The sequence below is a fragment of the Brassica napus genome, chromosome C2 (genome assembly GCF_020379485.1).
Source record: "Brassica napus cultivar Da-Ae chromosome C2, Da-Ae, whole genome shotgun sequence".
Classification (NCBI taxonomy): Eukaryota; Viridiplantae; Streptophyta; class Magnoliopsida; order Brassicales; family Brassicaceae; genus Brassica; species Brassica napus.
The window spans coordinates 41199538-41221065 of NC_063445.1; the positions used below are offsets into that span (position 1 = coordinate 41199538).

Sequence of the window (21528 nt, forward strand, 5' to 3'; positions counted from 1 at the left end):
CATACAACTCGTACCATTGCGTATCATATCGAGCATCCTGTCACTTGTAAGTCTAGACATAGTTTGATTATAATCGTCTCAAGGAGACGTCGGGTTTGTGTAAACTGCATCGTATGGAGATGAGCTCATGTGATTGGCATGAGCTAGGTTCATTTTCGTTGTGTGAACGATTCTGGACTTTTAGCCAATTCGTGTTTATTTAATGAAATAAACATAAAGAAATACTCCTCGTGTTCTTCTCGTTCCATAATCAAATGGGGGAGGAATATTTTTGTCATTTCGCAAACGTAAATGATTTAATTATATAGAAGGATAATAATCTCTTTGGTCCCTCTTTTTCGTTTGGAAATATGCGTATCATTATGATTTGTCTAGATTCGTCGTTTGCTTTCAAAGAAAGTAACTTCATGGTTAGGTTCCTCTATGGAACACGTCCTTCGTCTACTATTCTTTCGTCAAGTTTGAACCTCGTTAAATAAAGTCGTTTCGTTTTAAGGAATCGTTTTTAGCCTTCCTCCAACGAATCCGAGTTCTGGGCTAAAATAGAGATGTCGTTTTTTCTTTATCAGAAGACGAGGCAGAAGTCTTGAGAGCTGTTGAATTTGTTGAGTTGTGTGTTGTTGTAAGATGGACCGAGCCGGGAGACTTAGGATTCGGTCAACATGTGGTTCGTAGAGGTAGATTGTTTTCGTCTTTGCAGAAGAATACTTCGAAGTTGAGACCTTCTAGTGGCTTTCTAGCTTTTTTTTAATTTTTCATGATCTTTTTTTCTGATGTTGGTGAGGTATGTGTTTTATAAATATCACATCCACCTCTTTAGTCGTCGGTGGAGGATATCGTCCTTCGGTATTCACTCTTTTCAATGTTACTTATGAAAAAGTTTCACATTGGTACTATTTCGCAAGTTGGTCGCTTCTGGGTTTGGGTTAGCGAAATTGTAGGAAACATCCTATTAAGCTTCCTCGGAGTCCCGTTATCTGGAGCTCGAAGGTTCGAGGGGTTTTCCTGTTTAAGTTCTCGGTCCGAACTTCGTCCAATCCTCTTAAAGTCAGGCTGTGGTGGTTTGAACCGGATCCAGGTGAGTCGTCTCAAAGGAGATGTCATTGTTTTTGAGCGATATGTCAGTTTCGTCATCTAGAAATGTCGCCTTCATCCTTCTTATTTGATACAAGGCAAATGAAGATACACTGTTTCATTATCGCGATCTCGTAAAGAGATCATGTAGCCCTCGTTAAGAAATAGGTTTATGGGCCAAGAAAAGCGTGTATGCGAGGCTTTAGTCTTGAGCTTGTCTTGAGTTCTCCTTTGTTTGAAGAGATTCTTAGCTTAGCAAATATGGACGTGGAATTGTTTTGTCGAGTAAACATAAAGAGTCACATGTCTTTTCTTTTTCTCGAACAATAAGTGGAAGAATTTTTTAATCATCATGTCATTTAGTGATTCGGTCACATGGAGATGAAATTGTCTTTTTCTCGGTTGTTGCTTTTCTGCTCGTTTTAATTATCACATGATGGTAAGCTGTGTCTTTGTTACACAATGAAGTAATAACAATATATTTTCTTTTTCATTGTCTCTCTTGCTGGGTGAGTGGTCTTTTGTTTGATTACATACGTGCATCTTTTTCTCTTTTGTATATAAGCTGTTTTTCTTTTTAAGTCTTTTGTTGATTGGAAAGTAGAACTCAGGTGCTTGCGAGAATGATCTCGTTATTCCTTTATAGGGCGATGTCACCTCCTATAAGTTTGGTGAGTTTGTTACACGTGTTCCTTACATTCAGCTATGACTTCTTTCTCGATTATTCGCGTTACGAGATACACAGCCAGATATGCGGAGTCTTTTTGACTTGGCCTTCGATCTAAGCCAAAGATCTTTTATGCGCAGACGTTGCTTTACGAGATTTCACGGGCCGGTTTAAGCCTAACTTGAGTTAATGCTGCCAGCCGGTTCTCTATTCCTTTTTGCGGGATGGATTTAGTTTGAAACCCAGTACTAATAATTATCCCCTCAGTTCTTCAAGTGAGGTGGCGAGGTTGGAGAACGGAAAATTCTTTTAGTAGCTGAAGCTCCAAGTCGACCTCGTCTGTTGCATTAAGCGTTTGATCTTGGCTCGTACATCGTGATCGAGGCATGAGTTTGATCTAAGCCACTAGATTCCGTTTGATAGAAGAACTTGTATCCTTGTCCATCTATCATAGATATAATATGATCTCGTCTCTTGTTGTACAAATACGGGGAAGTCCTTTCGTCATAGAAAGATCATAGCCAATGGTGTATCGCCAGCTCGAGATCTTGTTGGGCTGTGTTAACGAAGGATATAATGCATGTCCATGTCTTGTTTACTATGGTGATAGGAATATATGGTGATCTTTTTTATTGTATCTCTTGGGCATTGAGAACTCCTCTTCGCCGAAAGGTGAGAGACTGGTGCTTATAGTCGGGGCTCTCCAGCTTCTGAGCAGATAGTACCCTTAGATCATGTCTCATATGAGACATCGATATCATTGGTCTTGAACGAGACATCGAGTTTGGTTCTTGTCTAAAATGGGAAGTCGGTGTGTAGGTTATGAGTAAATAACGAACCCGAGACCTTGAGATGTCTATATTCGATCATGCTTCTTTCTACTTTTGTCGCCTCCTGTTCTCTTTTTATAATAATGGTAAGATATCTGGTGTTTATGGATTCTAAGAGCTCGAGCCCTTCTTTTCGCGGAGTTTATGTGTTCTCAGTCTTGAAACATTCGGTTTTGGATATGGTAAATTCGGGAACACCTAAAACTGTGTTCGAGACGTGAAGCTGTGGTCGAAGGGAGAGTAAATCTCTTCATATCAAAACACGTAAACTTATTTGGTTAATCGCATGTCGATCAGGATAGTAGCGACTTAGAGCTTGTAAGTACAAGTTCTTTTTTTTTTTCTTGTTTGGCATATCCATGGTGGAAGATCGTTTAGTCATCATATAAACATAATAGTGATTTTCTTCTTTGAAAGTGGAGAAGTCAACACATGGAAAGGGGTCTATCTTTTAGTTCTCGAGCTTGGCGAGCTCCGCTTCTTCCCTTCCATCAAACGGTGGTCAAGATATTTATGGTTCCTTTCTTGGTGTTGCTCCACTCGATAGATTCCCGTCTTAAAATGAGACATCGTTTGGTGACAAATATGTAACATGTTTGGGGCTCCTACATGTTTCAATACGATCTAGTACATCATGTTTACTAACAAAGAGAATTTTGATTTTGTTGGATACGACACGTAATCCAATTCGTCAAAGCAAGATAAATGAGTTGTCTTTTAGGAGCTCGTGGAATCTTGTGATTCCTATAATAATAATCAAAGCACGAAAGCATGATTGTGTTTTGAGATCGCAAGCCTAATGCTCTCTTATTTCGTGGAAAGTGTGGAAGTCTTGTTTATTGACGTCTCCTCGACCTCAAAATACAGATAATGAGATCTGGCGAATCTGGTGTATTTAGTCCTTGTGCACAGTCCGAGCGTGCTCGTGATATCGTGATATGGTCTCGTCAAGACTCTTTGTCACTTCTGATCATTTATTGATCAAGGACTCATGTTCGACGTGTAGCGAAGTCGTTTTCTTTGTCTTATTCTGAGCTGTCCAAGACAATACCGACGATTTCTTGCCTTTGCGATCTGTTAATCAGGACATTTGACATTCTTCTAACTCGACATTGATATTCGTTTGAATGCATTAGCTCGGTTGGCAAACTTTTCTCGTGTTGGGCAATTATTTGAATGGACCCGAGCTCGGGAGGTCGGGCTATCAGAACTCAGAACGTTATCGGTCAAACTCTACGGAGTGAATCATTTTTATCAGTAATAGAGATTCAATTTGGCTGATGTCGGGATCGAGTATCATGTTCTGTTTCTCGTTTAGGATCTAGTAAGATCGATGACATCGTGGTGTGATGGTTCGTTTGTTGCGGTACCTTGTCGCGGTACCAGACTCCATATGAGCTGGATCCATTTTCGTGCTTACAAGCCTTAGATCGGGTTCCTAGCAAGGATGTTTTTCGTTTCTCTTCCCCACAGTCGGCGCCAAAATGTAGAACCTAAAATATACATAAAGTATTTGATAGTGATCGGGGTTTGATCTAGGGAACAAATAACGTGGACAACGATATCCTCAAAACACAACGATATAATCAGGTCTGAGTCGTCGAAAATGGACTATATTCGTAGGTCGGATATCATAGAAATATCGGAAGAAAGAAGGATCGTGACTGAACTCGGGATCGAGTTGCCTACGTACCCGTCAAGGGATCAAGTCTAAACGTAGTTCGATTATCGTCATCTCGAATGAGATGTCGGTTTCGTTTTGGACGAGATGTCGTTAGCTTTAACCTCGGGAGAGATTCGTTTGTATGTTATAGAAAGACTCACAGCGGCTGATCTATAAACATGTCTTGAGATCGGTGTCAATCAATATGAACTCGCGTCTTTGTTCAATATAATCTTGTTGTTGGTGGCTTGAGAGACGTCCTAATTCAGGAGTGGCTTACGTCTTCGACTTGACCACGTGATATGAATAATCAAGTATCTCTCTTTCTCGTTTAACAATTGAATAATGGAAGAATCTTTTAATCATTACATGGGCATATATAATGATTAAATCACGTATTGGTGGAGGGTGGGGAGAGCTCGCTGAGACCGGAGTCCTTCTTCCACTTTGTGAATCTTTATTCTTTCGTCCATCTCATTTTTGTCCTTTTTTGGTAGAAGAAGATGCCTCATTCGTTAGATCCAAGGCTCCTTTTATCCCCCTCTATGGTTGTTGCAAGAAGCTAGTAATATGGTTAGTAATGTGTTGCACTTGCTCCACTTTTTTAGCTACGACTTATTTTTCTCCGAGATATGCGGAGGATGATTCTCTTGCTCTTTGACTAATTCACACTCAAAGAACCTCGGGCTTTATGGGCCGACTTCGGGTTACGAGTTCTCTTGGACCTGTCTAAGCTCAACTCGAGGTCGTCGTTAACCGGTTTCTTATCTTTTTGGCGGGAAGGATTTAGTGCTAAATTCTGGTCCAACAGAGATGGAAAAGCTTATCTCTGTACATGCATGTTTGATCTGTGAAGTTTACAAGCCGAGAAGAAATAACCGGAACTTCTTTGTCGCCGGAGCTCCATTTCTTGTGTCGGCGACTCGTCTCTCTCTCTCTCTCTCTCTCTCTCTCTCTCTCTCTCTCTCTCTCTCTCTCTCTCTCTCTCTCTCTCTCTCTCTCTCTCTCTCTCCATTTTAAAATCCTTGAAAGTTGAATAACACTAGATTTTAAAAACTGGATTTAAATCATTCACTGAATAACACTAGATTTCAAAATAGAATTTAGAATCATCATTTGAATAATATTGGATTGTGTTTAGATTTAAACTCCATTAAAATACATAATTGAATAACACCACCTTAGATCACTGAGGCTAAAAGAATACTAGCGCTAAATTTGTTTTAAATCTTTATCTTAGATCACTCAGGCTAAAAGAAGAAATAACGGTTTTTGTTGAGTCATCCTCAGTTTACCCTTCGGAATTAATATTGACAAGTTCAATGGGTGGACACAAAGGGCAGATTATCCTTTGGTTGACGCAGGAATCAGAGAGCTTTGGGCTAGTGGATGGATACATAACCAAATAAAAGAGTGATTGTTTGGAGCCTGGCCGTGAAGTTTCTTAGGCTTCAATAGTTCCATGCATATTATGAAGTACTTTTGGGATACTTAATGGATGATGATTTGAAAATATAGAAGGTTTTTTTTTTCGTGTAGTACATCATCTTGTAATTGCGAGGTTAGTAGACCATTTCCGATACTAATTTCGAAAAAATATAGAAGGTTTTTTTTCAATTTTTTTTTTCAGTTACAACGAGCTATCTCTCTTTATTATTCGTTTTTCGGAAACTATTATAACCTATATTTTTGTTGTTTTGCCCCTCCAAAAATATTTTTTTCTAATATTTATTTTTTAACAGCCATTTTGCTAATTTCCCAAATCTTGTATTAGAGGAAAAATAAAAATTAGTGTATGTGAGCTAGTAACAAAAAATGTTTTGTTATTTTGCACTAGAAAAAGAAGAAAAATAAATCAGATATCAATTTGAAAATAATTAATTTTTTTTATAAATCTGATTAAAGAAACCATAATAGAGTACGATTATTGAGAAAATAACCAAAACGAACCAAAGAAAACCTGATATAAGAAAAAAACAAAACAAAAGTTCCTAACAAAGCCCGGTAATTAAGGGAAATAAAATCTAAACAACAATTGTGTCCTTGATTTTCTCCGGTTCAGCTTCCCCGGAAAGATCCTCAAGCGATTTTCCCTTAGGCTCCGGAACAAGAAACAACGTCAACAACATGCCAACAAGACTGATTCCTGCCATGACTAGTAACGTGTTCCTCATCCCAAGAGCTTTCACCAAAGCAGCAAAACCGAAAGACCCAACCATCGCACCGGCTTTACCGGAAGCCGCCGAGATACCATGACAACTGGACCTAAGTCTAGCCGGAAAAATCTCAGCAGGGACAATGAAAGTAGTTGCGTTAGGTCCGAAGTTACAAAAGAAAAAAGTGAGAGAGTAGAGAACAATGAAACCAATCCGGTTATGAGGTAAGGTCCAATGGTGGTACGGTAAGGCTAGACCAATCAAGCAAAGCATCATCATGAAGAATCCAACGACCTGAATCTTGAACCGTCCCATCCAGTCGATGGTAGCTATGGTAACAATGTAACCAGGAACGGTACCGCAAAGAGCTATTAAAAATTGTGCCTTAGAGATCATGAAGAGCTCTTGGATTGCGTTCATGGTTTTTGGTGGGGGTAACCAACCAATGGTGGTGAAGATATCTTTCTGGAAGAGGTTTTGGCTATAGAAAGCTATGTCGAGGAGGAACCATGTGGTTGTTGTTGCGAGTAGGTGAAGTCCGTGGCGGCGGAGGAATTTCGCGGAGAACAAGCCAAACTCGTCTGAAGAAAACCTAGCTTGGTCATGCTTCGCGGAAGAGGCCTCAATGTCTACATTAAGAACCTTAGCCATATCCGAAGCAGCTTGCTCCGACTTCTTAGCAACTAGAGAAGTGTAACGAGCGGTTTCAGGCATCTTCACACGCCAGTAGTAAGTAAGGAGAGCCGGTATAGCTCCTAACATCAGGATGATCCTCCAAACGTAATCTGCCTGCGGGACGGTGGAGGTGGCCGGGTCGACCATATAAGCTGGAGATGGAAAATGAAGCTCGAAAATGTATGAGACGAGTAACGAAACACCTCCTGCTGCTAAGATCCCAACCCCTTGCATAGCGAAAACCGATGCTATGAACGCACCACGGGTACGCTTGTTGGCATACTCGGACATGATCGTAGCCGACAGAGGATAGTCACCACCAATGCCAAACCCTAGCCAGAAGCGGAAGAAGCAGAGCGTCGTCATGACAGATTTGGGGTCGGTGCCAAGTGAAAGACCAGAGCAAATGGAGCACACGGTCATGATCACGAGAGTCAAGCCGTAGACTCTCTTACGGCCCAGCTTGTCTCCTAGACACCCGAAGAAAATCTGTCCGAGAAACGTTCCGGCAAAAGCCACACCGCTTACTGTGGCAGAGATACCGTCAGGTAGGCTTCCCGGAGAGGAGGAGCCAGGTTTCTGATAGTAGATCCGCCCGAGGAGCTTCGTGATGAGAGATATCACAAAGAGATCGTATGAGTCCGTAAAGAAACCCATACCGGAGATTATGACCGTCGTAACGTGATACCATTGAGTCTTTGCACTGTCAAGAGCTCTCAAAATGCTGATTTGTCCTTCGTTAGCCATGTCTAACTCTGCAAGTGAACAAAAAAAAAAATTATTATTATTAGAGAAAGTTGTTATAACAAGATACGCTAGCTAAGCATTTGAAAGTAATATACGTTTTTGAAACACAAAAATCTATCAACAAACTATATAAAGAAGAAAATTAGGGAGTCGAGACTAGAGCGGCAAATAATACAAGAAAAGAGATTAAACACAGAAAGATCATGTGCCAAGGTTTCTCTCATGCAACATTCATGATTCATAGAACAAACTAGTTTCCGTGTTGAAACATTTGATAGTATTTTTTTACAAAAAAAAAAAAAAAAAACATCTGATAGTATTTGCAAACACAAATATGTATAAGTTTGGTTAGAAACTAAATAAAATTAGGAAGGAAGTGACTACAATGGGTTGAGATCCTGTTACTCTGTAGTTGAAGACTCTTGAGGAGTAAGTGTTTTGGGTTCGTTATATATATATAGAAATATAGATGAGTATATTCTCTTCCAAAAGGAGCATAATGCCATAACTTAATTATTTTGTTTAGTGTTTATTCTAACAATTTTTTAAAAAAAAATTATATTTTCAGATCTATATTTTTTTATATATATTGGGAGAGATTTTTTTTTTTTTTTTTGATATCCGATGGTAAAATACTGTTACTGAGTATATTCTTTTTTTTTTCATTTTCCTTCCATGCGGAAATTAAATCCTCAGGCTTACTTCCGAAAATGTAGGTAACTTTTGTTACGTTATTCCGGTTTTTTTTCATTCATATATGATAAAAAATATTGAGGTTTTAGGTCTGTGACCGAGAATGAAAAAATAGTCCAAAAGATCCAATAATTAAATATGTAATAAGGCCCCGGTAATGTAATAGGCTTTGAAGGCTTAGAGAGAGGGACTTAATTTCCAAAAGATCACAAAAGTTAATTAAATCCAAGATATACTGATATACTCGTATACATAAGCATAATGGACAAAAGCCACAAATAGAACATCATAACGTCAAGACCGGGGAAGAAAATAAAAACAAACATGACACTCGAAATAATATAATTTGAAAATGAAATACAATACTTTTATCGTGATCATTTCTCAACCTCAGTCTCACCGGAGAGTTCTTCGAGGGACTTTCCCTTGGGCTCAGGAACAAGGAACGTGAAGAGCATACCGACAAAGTTAATGACACCAAGCATGATCAGTGAGTTCTTGACTCCAATGCCTGGTGGGTACCCTGCGTCGGTCTTGGTCTTGTCCTGTGGCTGAGCTGCGTATAAGAACCCGAAAGCTCCCACGATGGCTCCAGCTTTACCTGTCGCTGCTGATATTCCATGGCATGTGGATCTTAGCCTAGCCGGGAAGATCTCAGCTGGTACAATGAAGGTTGTCGCATTTGGTCCAAAATTGGCAAAGAAGAAAGTGAGAGAGTACATAACGACGAATCCGATGCGGTTGTCTGGTTTGATACAGTGGTCGTAAGGGAAGGCAATGGCAAACATAAACACGGTCATCATGAAGAATCCCATTAGCTGGATCGCAAATCTTCCAATGATATCAATGAATGCAACCGTGAACCAGTCGCGATGAGAGTCTGTGCCCTAGCAATCTTGAAAACTTCATGGACGGCATTCATGGTTGATGCCTTTGGGATCCACCCGATAGCCGAGAAGATATCTTTTTGGAACAAATTTTGGCTGTAAAAGGCAATGTCAAGCAAGAACCAAGTGGATGTACATCCAAGGAGGGGAAGACCATGGCGTCTAAGGAATTCTTTGGAGAATAAGCCATAGTTAAGTCTTGGGTCTTTAACGATATCCTCCGCTCTTTCCTCCATTTCAAGCTCCACTTGTAAAACCTTGGACATGTCTTGTGTTGCTTGTTTAATATTTTTTGCCACAAAAGCGGTGTACCGAGCGGTTTATGGCATTTTCATTCGCCAGTAGTATGTCAAGGCTGCGGGTAGAGCACCAAACATGACGATGATTCTCCAAATGTAATCAGCTTAAGGAGGCGTTGAGAGAGCTCTGTTGACTGCATAGGTTTATGGCATTTTCATTCGCCAGTAGTATGTCAAGGCTGCGGGTAGAGCACCAAACATGACGATGATTCTCCAAATGTAATCAGCTTAAGGAGGCGTTGAGAGAGCTCTGTTGACTGCATAGGTTGGTGCTGGGAACTTCTTGTCGAATATGGAAGATACCGCAAGTGCCACAAACCCTCCGGCCAAGATACCAATTCCTTGCATAGCGAACACGGCAGCTTTGAAAGCACCACGGGTCTTCTTATTTGCGTATTCAGACATGATAGTGGCGGAAAGAGGGTAGTCACCTCCGATACCGAATCCCAGCCAAAACCTAAAAGAAAGATTGTTATATATATGTTAATATAAGTTTTCTTAAAGAAATATATGTTAGTAAATCTTGCGTATTACCTAAAGAAGCAAAGAGTGGTCATGACACCTTTGGCTTTGTTACCAAAGGAGAGACCAGAAGCGACAGAGCACAAAATCATCATGATTAAAGTGATACCGTAAACTTTTTTTCTTCCGAGCTTGTCACCAAGCCATCCGAAGAAGACTTAACCAGCAAGGGTTCCACAGAGGGCCACACCATTGACGGCCGCCGCAACATGAGGGGGAAGTGAGCCAGGCTTTTCTGACAACGGGTTGAAGTAGTAGAGACGGCCAAGGAGCTTGGTCACCAAAGAGACGCAGAAGAGATCGTATGCATCGGTAAAGAAACCCATACCAGCGATGACAATTGCCGTGAAATGGTAAAGCTGCGTCTTCGCAACATCAAGTGCCTTGAGCACTCCTAGTTGTTGTTCAGCCATTGCCCTGAGCTATATGTCCAATCTAGGTAAGAATTATAGATTTCAGTTAATAAATTCTGCTGTGTATAACCTCCACATATATAAGAAAAGTATATATATGTAAGTTATTAGAGATTTTGGTACGTTCTTTTTTTAAAAGGTTTTTTTTTTTTTTTGATGAAATTTGAAATTTATTGATCAACCTAAGAAATTTTACAGACCATTAAAGGTTGGTTATAGTCTTAGATGCTAACTAGAAACCAATCGAATACGAATACTAAAGAGTAACTTCGAACCATCTTCTAAGTAGCCCTTCCAGTTTGTGGCCATGAGCGTATCGCAAAGAGTAGATGCGGTTTCGCACCGCCTTGTCTATGAATCTTCTTAGTTGATCAGTCTGTATCCCTCCTTGCCGGTGACGCCTTGAATTTCTTTCCTTCCAGATGTAGTACACGGTTGTTTGGAAAAGCATCCTTGCGAGGATTGAGTCTAGGCTTTTCCCTCCCATAGTACGCAGCCGATTGACAGTCCATTCCCAATCGGGGTTGATGTTTCGTCCAACAAGTGGTCTTGCCAGAGATTCCCATATCGTGTAGGAGTATGGGCAGGCAAAGAACAGGTGTTCTCTTGTTTCATTTATCTCTCCACAGTAGCCACAACCCTGAGTTATACCCCACGTTCGCATACGCTGTCCTGTTGATAACCTGTTCCTTATTGCCAGCCATGTTATGAAAGAGAATCTAGGAACCCCCTGTGGGAACCATACCACTTTACTCCACTCAACCTTTGTTCCCTTTTTTCGTAGTTGATCCCAAGTTCTCGCTGCTGAATACGTGGTCTTGTAATCATCAACCCCATGCTTCCATAATATAATATCGCTACCTGTACCAGGGGAGGGAGGAGCCGTAGCCAAGATCCGGTCATAAACCTCCCGGTACCGTCGACTCCTCCATCCTCGGATGTTCCACGAATTGCCCCTCGCAGCATCACTGACTTTGGCATGTCGTGATATACCCAGATAAGTGGTGCCAACCGCTCCTGTAATATTAATCAATTTCCCAATTCCAAGCCAATTGTCAAACCAGAAGCAAGTATTCCCACCGTCGTTGATATCAAATCTAAAATACTCATAGGCCACATCTCTTAGTTTCAGGAGCTTCCTCCATATCCAAGATCCCTTTTGTTCTCCTCTTACATCCCAAAAGGAATTATACCTGAGTAAGTAATGTGTAACCCAACTTACCCATAGAGAAGCCGGTTTTGTGAAAAGTCTCCAAATGAGTTTAAGAGCGAAGGTTCTCGCTGTGTCCTTGAACTTCCTCACTCCCAGTCCACCTTCGTCCTTAGGTAAGGAGAGATCTTCCCAACTGACTTTAGCTTTGTGAGTTTGTGTAGGTGAGCCCGACCATAGAAACGCGCTGCACATGCTTTCAATGGTGTCATAACACTTGGCCGGTAGGATGAAAGCCGAGCTCCAGAAGTTAACCATGCTCGTAATTACCGACTGGATCAGTTGGAGCCTTCCTGCGAAGGATAGAAATCTGTTGGACCAACACATCATCTTCCCACGAATCTTCTCTATAAGTGGTTCATAGTCATGGCTGGTAAGTGTCTTCGTTGTTAACGGCATTCCCAGGTACCGGATTGGTAAGGTACCGACACTGATACCCAATGAAGCCGCCGTAGTAAGGAGAGGCGCGATGTTTCTTCCAGTAACATAGATGGAAGATTTAGCTACATTAATGTGCAGCCCGGAAACTGATGCAAACCGGCGCATTACGCCCAGTATACCCAATAGCGAGTCCGACGTGCCGTTAGTCAACACAAGTATGTCGTCCGCAAAGCACAAGTGAGTGAGTTTGACATCTTGACACTGCTGATGATAACCAAAATCACCCGCATCTGCCGCCCTGTTGAGCATTTTTGACAATACATTATTTAGGATGACATACAAGTAAGGTGAGAGTGAACAGCCTTGACGGATACCCCTGGCACTCTTGAAAAATCCCTCCAAACTTCCATTCACATTTATAGAAAAAGCAGCTGTGGAGATGCATAACCTCATCCAGTGGACAAACTGTAGCGGTATTCCCATTGCTTGCAGAACCGAAGTAATGAAAGACCACCTTACCGTGTCAAATGCCTTCGATATGTCAAACTTGATAGCACAATTTTCCTTGTTCGTGCTCCTGTGGTATCCAGTGACCAGCTCAGAGGCGAGGAGGACGTTTTCTAACAGTAGGCGATCCGTTATGAATGCACACTGGTTTGCTTCTACCGCATCCGGGAAAATGATATTTAGCCTATTGGCCAGAACTTTGGAGATGACCTTGTATAGCAGATTACAGCAAGCGATTGGCCGATAATCCTTGAGAGTCTGAGCAGATGTTGTCTTAGGAATCAGGGAGAGTATGGTTGCATTTACACCAGCAGGCATGAATCCAAATATGAAGAAAGATTGAACTGCCACAATGAAGTCCCTTCCTATGATTGGCCATGCTGCGATAAAAAATTCCTTTGTGAACCCATCCGGACCTGAGACTTTTCCATTTGGAAGTGAATGAAGCGCCTGTTTGATTTCCGTTGGTGTGATAGGCCGAACCAGTGCATCTGAATGATCCCTAGGACACCTGTATGGCAGTAAATCTTGCAGAGCATCCACAGAAATTACCTCGCCATTCGGATCCTGTCCTTGTAAGAAGGATTGGAAATATGAGACTGCCTCTTTTTTGATATCAGGTAACGAAGTGAGGACTTCTCCGGCTGTCGTTACAAGTCTTCTGATTGTGTTCTTTGCAATCTTCGTTTGGACCATACTGTGGAACACCTTGGTGTTTTGATCACCTACCGATAGCCAGCGGACACATGACTTTTGCTTGTAGAATTTTTCCTCCACTCGCGCTAAGGCGTTCCATCTGTCAGCTGCTTCCGCTGCCCTTGCAAAGTTTCCAGGGGTCGGGTCCAATAGTGCTCTGTTTTGACATTCACACAGCACGTCATAAGCATTCTTCGTACGAGCAGGTAGATCACCGTAGTGCATTTTGTTCAGCTCCCGCAGCGGCTGTTTTAGGAGCTTAAGTTTCCTATGGAAACGTGAAAGAGCTGCCCTAGAAGGGAACAGTGGCTCCGTTGTGTCCCAGACCCGCTGAACTGTCGGCATGAACTCTATGTGCTCAGTCAGGTAGTTGAAAAAACGAAATGGTTTCCTAGCATCATTTACAACCCCTGTCGTACGGATCAGACACCTTGCATGATCCGAGATTCCACCAGCGTTAAAGTGCGCAGCGGAGTTTGGGTATTGACTCATCCAGCTATGGTTAACTAATGCTCTGTCCAGTTTTTTCCCGATGGGGTCCTCCTCTCGATTGTTCCACCAAGTAAATAAAGCTCCCGTGTATGGTAGATCCGTAACCGAGCAGTCCACCACTAACTCCTGAAATTGATACATACCAGTCAAGTCTCTATGGTACTCCAAAGATCTTGAGTGTTCACTTGCCGCTAGTGTTTCATTAAAATCGCCAAGTAAGATCCAAGGGAGTTTTAGGTGACCGTAAGCATTTTTAGTGCCTTTGAGTTCCTCCCATAATTCCCTTCTTTCCAGTGGAGTGTTGTACGCATATATTGCCGAGCAGATATATTGTTCTCCAGTGGAGGGATTGTGTATAGCACAAGTGATCACCTGTGCACTCGTGTGCAATCTTGTGACGACCACTTCATCCGTCCAGCAAAACCAGATTCTTCCCAAAGGATGATATTCGTAGTTTGTAAGAGAGTTCCATCCCGGCATAGCTACATTCATACACCACTGATGGTTTGACTCCTGGACTCGTGTCTCAACTAGGCAGCCATAAGAAGGCTTTTCCTCCTGTAACCATGATCTGAGGGCTCGATGTTTGCGTGGTAGATTGAACCCACGCATGTTCCATGCAAAGAAAGAAGTCATAACTTCCTACCGGAAGTTTTTTTTGACGATCCGTGCTTGCCACCGTTGCTCATGAGTTTAGAACCAGTAACCCTCCCCCGTAGTTGCCTTGGCACCGAACCCTGCTGCATGTTTTTCGAAGCCACCTGCACGTCCTTCTCTTTTTTGCCATCCACTATATTTCCCCGAAACTCGCCCTCTTCAACTTCCGTTCCACTTCCTTCTAAGCAAGTCTCCTCCTCTTCATCGATGTCCTGTAAAGGGCTGAATCTTGACGGGGATATCATAAACTCCTTTTCTCCGTTCCCGTCGGTAGATGCCTTCACTCCTTTTCCGTTTACCCACACGTCAATGGTCTTAGAAAGCTCCTTAGTTGTTTCAGATATCTTGATCGCTTCTTTTTCGTCTAGAGATGCGACAGGTGAAAGCTCCTCCAGGTCCTTAATTAGGTGCTCCATAGGATTTCCCTCCTTTTGCCTTGTCTCCACCGCTTCCACAATCCCAGTCTCTTCACCCCCGCTTATCTTATCATCATTCAAACCCTTTACGTTGCTTACCTCCACTTCTTTGCCCTTGCCTCCACCGACAGCTATACCTTCACGCGGCATGGAAGTGTATGCGGTTTCCCCTGTCCTCTTACTAAGGATTTTGATCTCCTTACTCGAACAGTCCTGGCCCTTATGTCCCCACTTGCAGCAAACATTGCACCGGGGAGGTAGCCAAGGATAATTGACCAATACTTCGTGTGAAGCTCCAGCTTGGTCCGCGAAAGTGATCTTTTCGACGAGAGTCTTATGTAGATCGACTTCCACTAGGATTCGGGCCATGTCGAGCCTCACACATTTCTCTGTGTTCGGATGCAGTTTCACAAAATTTCCCACTGCCCGAACAAGGCACTTCAGTCCTTTATTGGAATAGAGGGTGTTTGGTACTCCTCTGAGGTCAACCCAAAGTGGCATGGCTGACAAGTCTGGGGGATTCTGAGCCGACTCTGGTGACCAAACATTAACCACTAACGGAATATCCGCTATATGCCAATACTTCCTTTGAATCACCCTGTTTCTCATCTGATCGTTCTCAATTCGGAACAACACCGTATTTTTCGCAATAAACTGGACATCAATCTTGGTACCCGCCTTGTGACCAGTCCAAATACGATTGACGGTTGCATGAATTGAGCCCACGTGTGGAGCGTCTCCAATGAAGTAGCCCACTACGAAACTTTTCCAAAGAAGCTCCGCCTCGTCAAAGATCGCATCTGGGATTTGCAGTGATGCAATCCCATCAACAATTTCAATAAACGGTTCCGCTACTCCTTTTCCGGCCAGGTTCTTTGACCAACGACCCGATCGGGCCCGCTCTGCCTGATTACCTCCGTTCCTCCCCTCCGTGTTTTCTCCATTTTTCCCGGTCAGAGAATTTCCCGGGATCGCCTCACCTTCGCGACCCTCCCAAGCTTCACCGCCGTCGATAGACTGAGCGGTCAGAGTGAGAGATATCTCCTTGATCTCCCCACCATCGCGTCCCTCCTTAGCCGCACCTCCGACACTCTGTGAAACTCGATCCGGTGGAGAGAGCTCCGTCGATCTGAGAAGAGTGTCCGTTTTCTCCAGTGACACCGACGACTCGCCCGTTTGAGCGCTCGCTGCGTCGCCTGGGGCCTCTGTCGTCTTGCTAGGATCGCCAAGCTCAGATGCGTTTGGTTCTTCCGGAGTGATCGTTGGAACGCCCGTGAATTCTCCGGTGGAGTCGCCCGTGACTGGATCTCCCGTCGTCGTTGACTCGCCCGTTGGATCGCCAGTAAAGTCGCCAGTAAAGTCGCCTGTAAAAGGTTTTTTTACATTGTACGTTCTTTCTAGAAAGAAAAAAACGGTATCCCCTAGACTATTTTTGCAAAGTGATTTATACACATGTAGTCACTAAAATCATTCTCGCTGGAAAAAAAAGATGACATGACACTTAAAATAGATGACATAGTTTTAGAAAATAGTGATATGGCATCATATTAATTGTGAGATGCAAATTTTCTTATAAAAATTTAAATTTTTTTGTAGGGATTTTAAATATGGTAATAAAAATAACTCATATATCATCATTAATGTCAATTTTCCATATAAATATTTATTTACGGTAAACTATTAAATATATTAATAATTCATATATCACAATTAAAATAATAATATATATGTATATATGTATCTCACATTAATAAAAATAAACTAAATAAAGTAACATTAATCCAAAAAAATTTTGATAGTTAAATATTTAAACATTATTTAAATTTATCTGTTCATCTTCATCATTTAAATTAACAAAAAGATTTTTCAGTTTAAATAAAACTAACAAAGTCTCAAATTTATTACAATTTATATTTATATGTAAATATATTTATATATATATATATATAATTAGATGGAAAGATATATATATATATATATATATATTTAAAATAAATAATCATTAAACACAATAATATAATTAAAACTATTTTTATAAAATCTAATTTTATCTTTATTAAAATTTAAATAAAATCAAATTTAAATAGCTATACCAAATCAAAAAAAAAAAGATTACAAAAATACGTTTATGATTTTTTATAACTATTGAAGTTAAAATATAAATTAATAATGTTGAAATATAAATCAAAATTTTCTTTTGAAATAAAAAATGGTATGTTAAAAAGAGAAAAAGACAAAAATAGCACTAAATCAAGTTTATGTTCCCAAACTAGCACTCAAGGTCAAAAGTCACAAAAATAGCACATAATGTTTTATCAAAAATCACAAACTTAGGGTTTAGAGTTAAAGGGTGGGGTTTAGGATTAAGGGTGGAGGGTTTAGGGTTTAGAGTTTAGGGTTTAGGGTTTAGATTTTAGGGTTTAGGGTTTAGGGTTTAGGGTTTAAAGTTTAGGGTTTAGGGTTTAGAGTTTAGGGTTTAGGGTTTATGGTTTAGAGTTTAGGGTTTAGAGTTTAGGGTTTAGGGTTTAGGGTTGAGAAATGAAGTTTTGGGGATAAGATTTCAAATTTTGAAAAATAAAAAAATTAAAATTTTCAAAGGATAAACTTAGAAATGTGCTATTTTGGTCATTTTAGTTTTTGAGTGCTATTTTTGTGATATAAATTTAGAAATGTGCTATTTTGGAGATTTGCCCTGTTAAAAATTACTATGTCTGCGCATGACGCAGGAAAACTCCTAGTTAAGTTTTAAAAATCATGGTACGATCATTTTTTTTGTGTTTCAAAGAAAAAATGGTGAAGATAATGTATAAGATCGAATAGCGAAAAAAAAACTATTTTGGTGATAGATTTTCACACTGAAAAAGCCCTACATGATAAGGTATATAGACAACAAATCATATGGAGGCAAGTAATATTCACCTTAATCAGCTTTGAAGGAGACTAAGAACCTCTATGAAAGTTAGAGTGTGAGAGATATGGGGGTGACTAGAAATGAACAATTATGGTTGCAATTTATAGAGAAGGGGAAAGCATACATTAAATAAAAAAGGGAAAGCGATTTCTAAAAAGAGAAAGAGATACAAGCAACGTGATCGCCTGCTTTTCTAATTATTCAAGTGGCAAGTCATTTATTTGGATTTTCGTCAAATATTTAATATAATTGGTAGCCGCAAAACAACAGCTTTTATTTAATTGATTTTTTTTTTGTCAAAGCGTTTTCAATAATTAAAAATAAAGTAAAAAGTGTTGTGAAACAAGAGAATATAATCTGTATATTTCTGTATTATTCATAAACATAAGGAGTCCTTTATATATAGGGAATTACACCGTCATAGAATAATAGAAATACTAGAATATAGAAATACAAATATGGAAAAAATACAAATCATAAGTCTAAAGTAAATAGAAAAGTAGCCAAAGGAGAAAAGGAAGTAGCCGACTCTCTCTCTCTCTCTAGGGTGCGGCCGTCTCTCTCTCTAAGATATGGGTCGGTTATGCACATCCACAATATGAATTATAACACTTCCCCTTGGATGCCATAACCATACAGAGTTTGTAATACGCTTTAGATGTTGGCTCATTAAAACCTTACCAGGAAAACCCAGTGGGACAAAACCATAGTGAAGAAAAAAGAGTACAACACGTATTACTCCCCCTGTTCTGAACATCACTGAAGGTCTTTCAACCTACGCATCCCAATCTGATGCGTGAGCTTTCTGAACATGCAGGTAGGAAGTGATTTGGTGAACAGGTCGGCTGAGTTGTCGTTGGAACGCACTTGGACGACTTGGACCTCGCCGACTTTCTGAAGCTCGTGCGTGAAGAAGAACTTAGGCAGTATGTGCTTCATCCGGTCTCCTTTGATGTAGCCATCCTTAAGCTGAGCAATGCAATCTGCATTGTCCTCATACATCACGGTTGGTGCGTCCTTGCCTTCGGTCATCCCACAATCGACTCGGATGTGGTTGGTCATGGACCGTAACCATACAGACTCGCGGCTGGCCTCATGAATAGCCAAGATCTCCGAGTGGTTTGATGAAGTGGCCGCGATCGTCTGCTTCATGGAACGCCATGAGATGGCTGTGCCACAATGAGTAAAGACGTATCCGGTCTGTGATCTAGCATTGTGAGGATCCGAGAGATAACCTGCATCAGCAAAGCCAACTAACCCTTCTTTGTTATGGTTAGTATAAAATAGACCCAAGTCATTCGTTCCTTGTAGGTAACGAAGAACATGTTTAATCCCGTTCCAGTGCCTTTGGGTCGGACAAGAGCTAAACCTAGACAGTAGGTTCACGGCAAAGCATATGTCTGGTCGTGACTAGCCAAATACATCAAAGCTTTTATGGCACTGAGATATGGCACTTCGGGACCAAGGACATCTTCATCGTCCATCTTAGGACGGAACAGATCAGTGTCCAGGCCGAGGGACCTCATGACCATGGGGCTAGACAATGGGTGAGACTCGGCCATATTAAATCTCTTGAGTACTTTTTCTGTATATGCCATTTGATGCACAAGGATTCCATCTCTTATGTACTCAAGCTGTAATCCCAAATAAAACTTTTTTTTTCCAAGATCTTTCATCTCGAATTCTTTCTTAAGATATTCAACTGTTTGGGAGATCTCTCCAGAGGTTCCTAGGATATTCAAATCATCAACATACACTTTTATAATCACAAAGCCCTGGACGAATTTCTTTCTAAAGATACAAGGGCTGATCGGATCATTCTTGTATCCTTTTTTCTCTAGGTACTCACTTAGCCTATTGTACCACATTCGGCCTGATTGTTTCAATCCATAAAGTGACTTATTCAACTTTATACAGTGTTGTTCTCGAGTACTCGATTTGTTTTTCAACTCTATACCTTCTGATACTTTCATATAAATCTCATTATCCAGTGGACCATATAGGTATGCAGTTACAACATCCATTAACCGCAAGTCTAATTTCTCTCTTATATCCAGACTTATCAAGAATCTATAAGTAGTAGCATCCACCAGTGAGGAGTATGTCTCCTCATAATCTATTCCTGGTCTCTGTGAGAATCCTTGTGCAACAAGCCGTGCTTTATATCTCACGACTTCACCATGTTCATTTCTTTTCCTCAGAAAAACTCATTTGTATCCAACTGGTTTAACATCATATGGTGTTCGGATTATAGGACCGAAAACACCTCTTTTCTTTAATGAATTTAACTCCACGTTTATAGCTTCTTTCCATTTGATCCAATCTGATCGTTGAGTGCACTCATAAATAGACGTGGGTTCATGATCCTCGTTTAAATCTATAAGTTCAAGTGCTACCTTGTATGCAAATATATCATCAATGTCGACATTCTTTATGTTCCATTGTATCCCAGACAAGACATAGTTTATTGAGATCTCATTATTATCAGGACCATCAGTACCATGAATCTTGGCGTCCCAAGCCCCATTGTTTGGCACATCAGGACCGGCCGCATCTAGGGCCTTAGGCTCGACCACGGCTATGTCTCGGGTTTTCGGATCAGCCGCGGCCGTGTCTCGGATATCATTAGCCTCAGTTTCATTTACTACACCTTTCTTTGTTTTTCGAGGGTTCTTATCTTTGGAACCTATTGGTCTACCAAGTTTCAAACGTTGTCGAGACTATGTAGCAACTTGATTGTGTCCTTCTTGAACATCAATTCGAATTGGTGCATTAGCAGCTGGTATATATGACTTTGTCACTCTTTTCGGGTCAGGAAAGGAATCTGGCAATTGATTAGCTAGCTTTTGTAAATGTATAATTTTTTGGACTTCTAAATCACATTCCTGAGTCCGAGTATCTTGCCAAGATAAGGATGTTTGATTCCATGTAATCTCTTTTACCAGCTTATTATTATCTCCCCCTAATGTTGGATGTTTGGATTCATCAAAGTGACAATCCGCATATCTAGCCTTAAATAAATCACCTGTGGTTGGCTCAAGGTATTTTATAATCGTGGGAGAATCATATCCAACATATATCCCCATCCTCCTTTGAGGTCTCATCTTTGTTCTCTGTGGTGGAGCAATTGGAACATAAACGACACAGGCAAATGTCTTAAGATGGGATATGTCTGGCTCATGACCCGTAAGCAATTGTGATGGGGAATATTTATGTTCACAAGACGGTCTTATACGAATCAGTTCGGCCACGTGCAAGACCGCGTGTCCCCAAGCTGAAGCCGGAAGCTTTGACCTCATAAGCAATGGTCTAGCTATTAGCTGAATTCGTTTAATGAATGATTCGGCCAAGCCGTTCTGTGTATGTACATGTGCCACGGAGTGTTCCACACTTACCCCCATGGACATACAGTAATCATTAAATGCTTGGGACGTGAACTCACCATCATTATCAAGACGTATAGTCTTTAAACAAAAGTCTGAAGAGAGTGCTCTCAAACGAATGATCTGAGCCAACAATCTCGCAAATGCCAAGTTACGAGTTGATAAGAGACAGACGTGCGACCATTTCGTGGACGCATCAATCAAGACCATGTAATACCTAAACGTCCCACAAGGTGGGTGTATTGGTCC

The 21528-nt window shown here is 41.0% G+C and overlaps 2 protein-coding genes and 1 pseudogene across 3 annotated transcripts; all 3 read right to left on the reverse strand.

Annotated features, from left to right (window-relative positions):
* Positions 1-5929: 5929 nt before the first annotated feature.
* On the reverse strand, positions 5930-8229 carry LOC106378256 (probable inorganic phosphate transporter 1-6). 2 transcript variants are annotated; one of them, XM_048747581.1, is made up of 2 exons: positions 6220-7918; positions 5930-5996 (listed from the first exon to the last, which is right to left on the reverse strand). In XM_048747581.1, the coding sequence occupies exon 1, from the start codon at positions 7810-7812 to the stop codon at positions 6259-6261; it is 1554 nt and encodes a 517-aa protein (XP_048603538.1). In that variant the 5' UTR covers positions 7813-7918; the 3' UTR covers positions 5930-5996; positions 6220-6258. The 2 variants fall into 2 exon arrangements, with proteins under 2 accessions (XP_048603538.1, XP_048603539.1); XM_048747582.1 differs by lacking the exon at positions 5930-5996 and adding an exon at positions 8197-8229 and having other exon boundaries at positions 6097-7820.
* LOC106378255 lies at positions 8214-19974 on the reverse strand (annotated as a pseudogene).
* On the reverse strand, positions 10883-11607 carry LOC125582398. The gene is made up of 2 exons (XM_048749077.1): positions 11494-11607; positions 10883-11356 (listed from the first exon to the last, which is right to left on the reverse strand). The coding sequence occupies exons 1-2, from the start codon at positions 11605-11607 to the stop codon at positions 10883-10885; spliced, it is 588 nt and encodes a 195-aa protein (XP_048605034.1).
* Positions 19975-21528: the final 1554 nt, after the last annotated feature.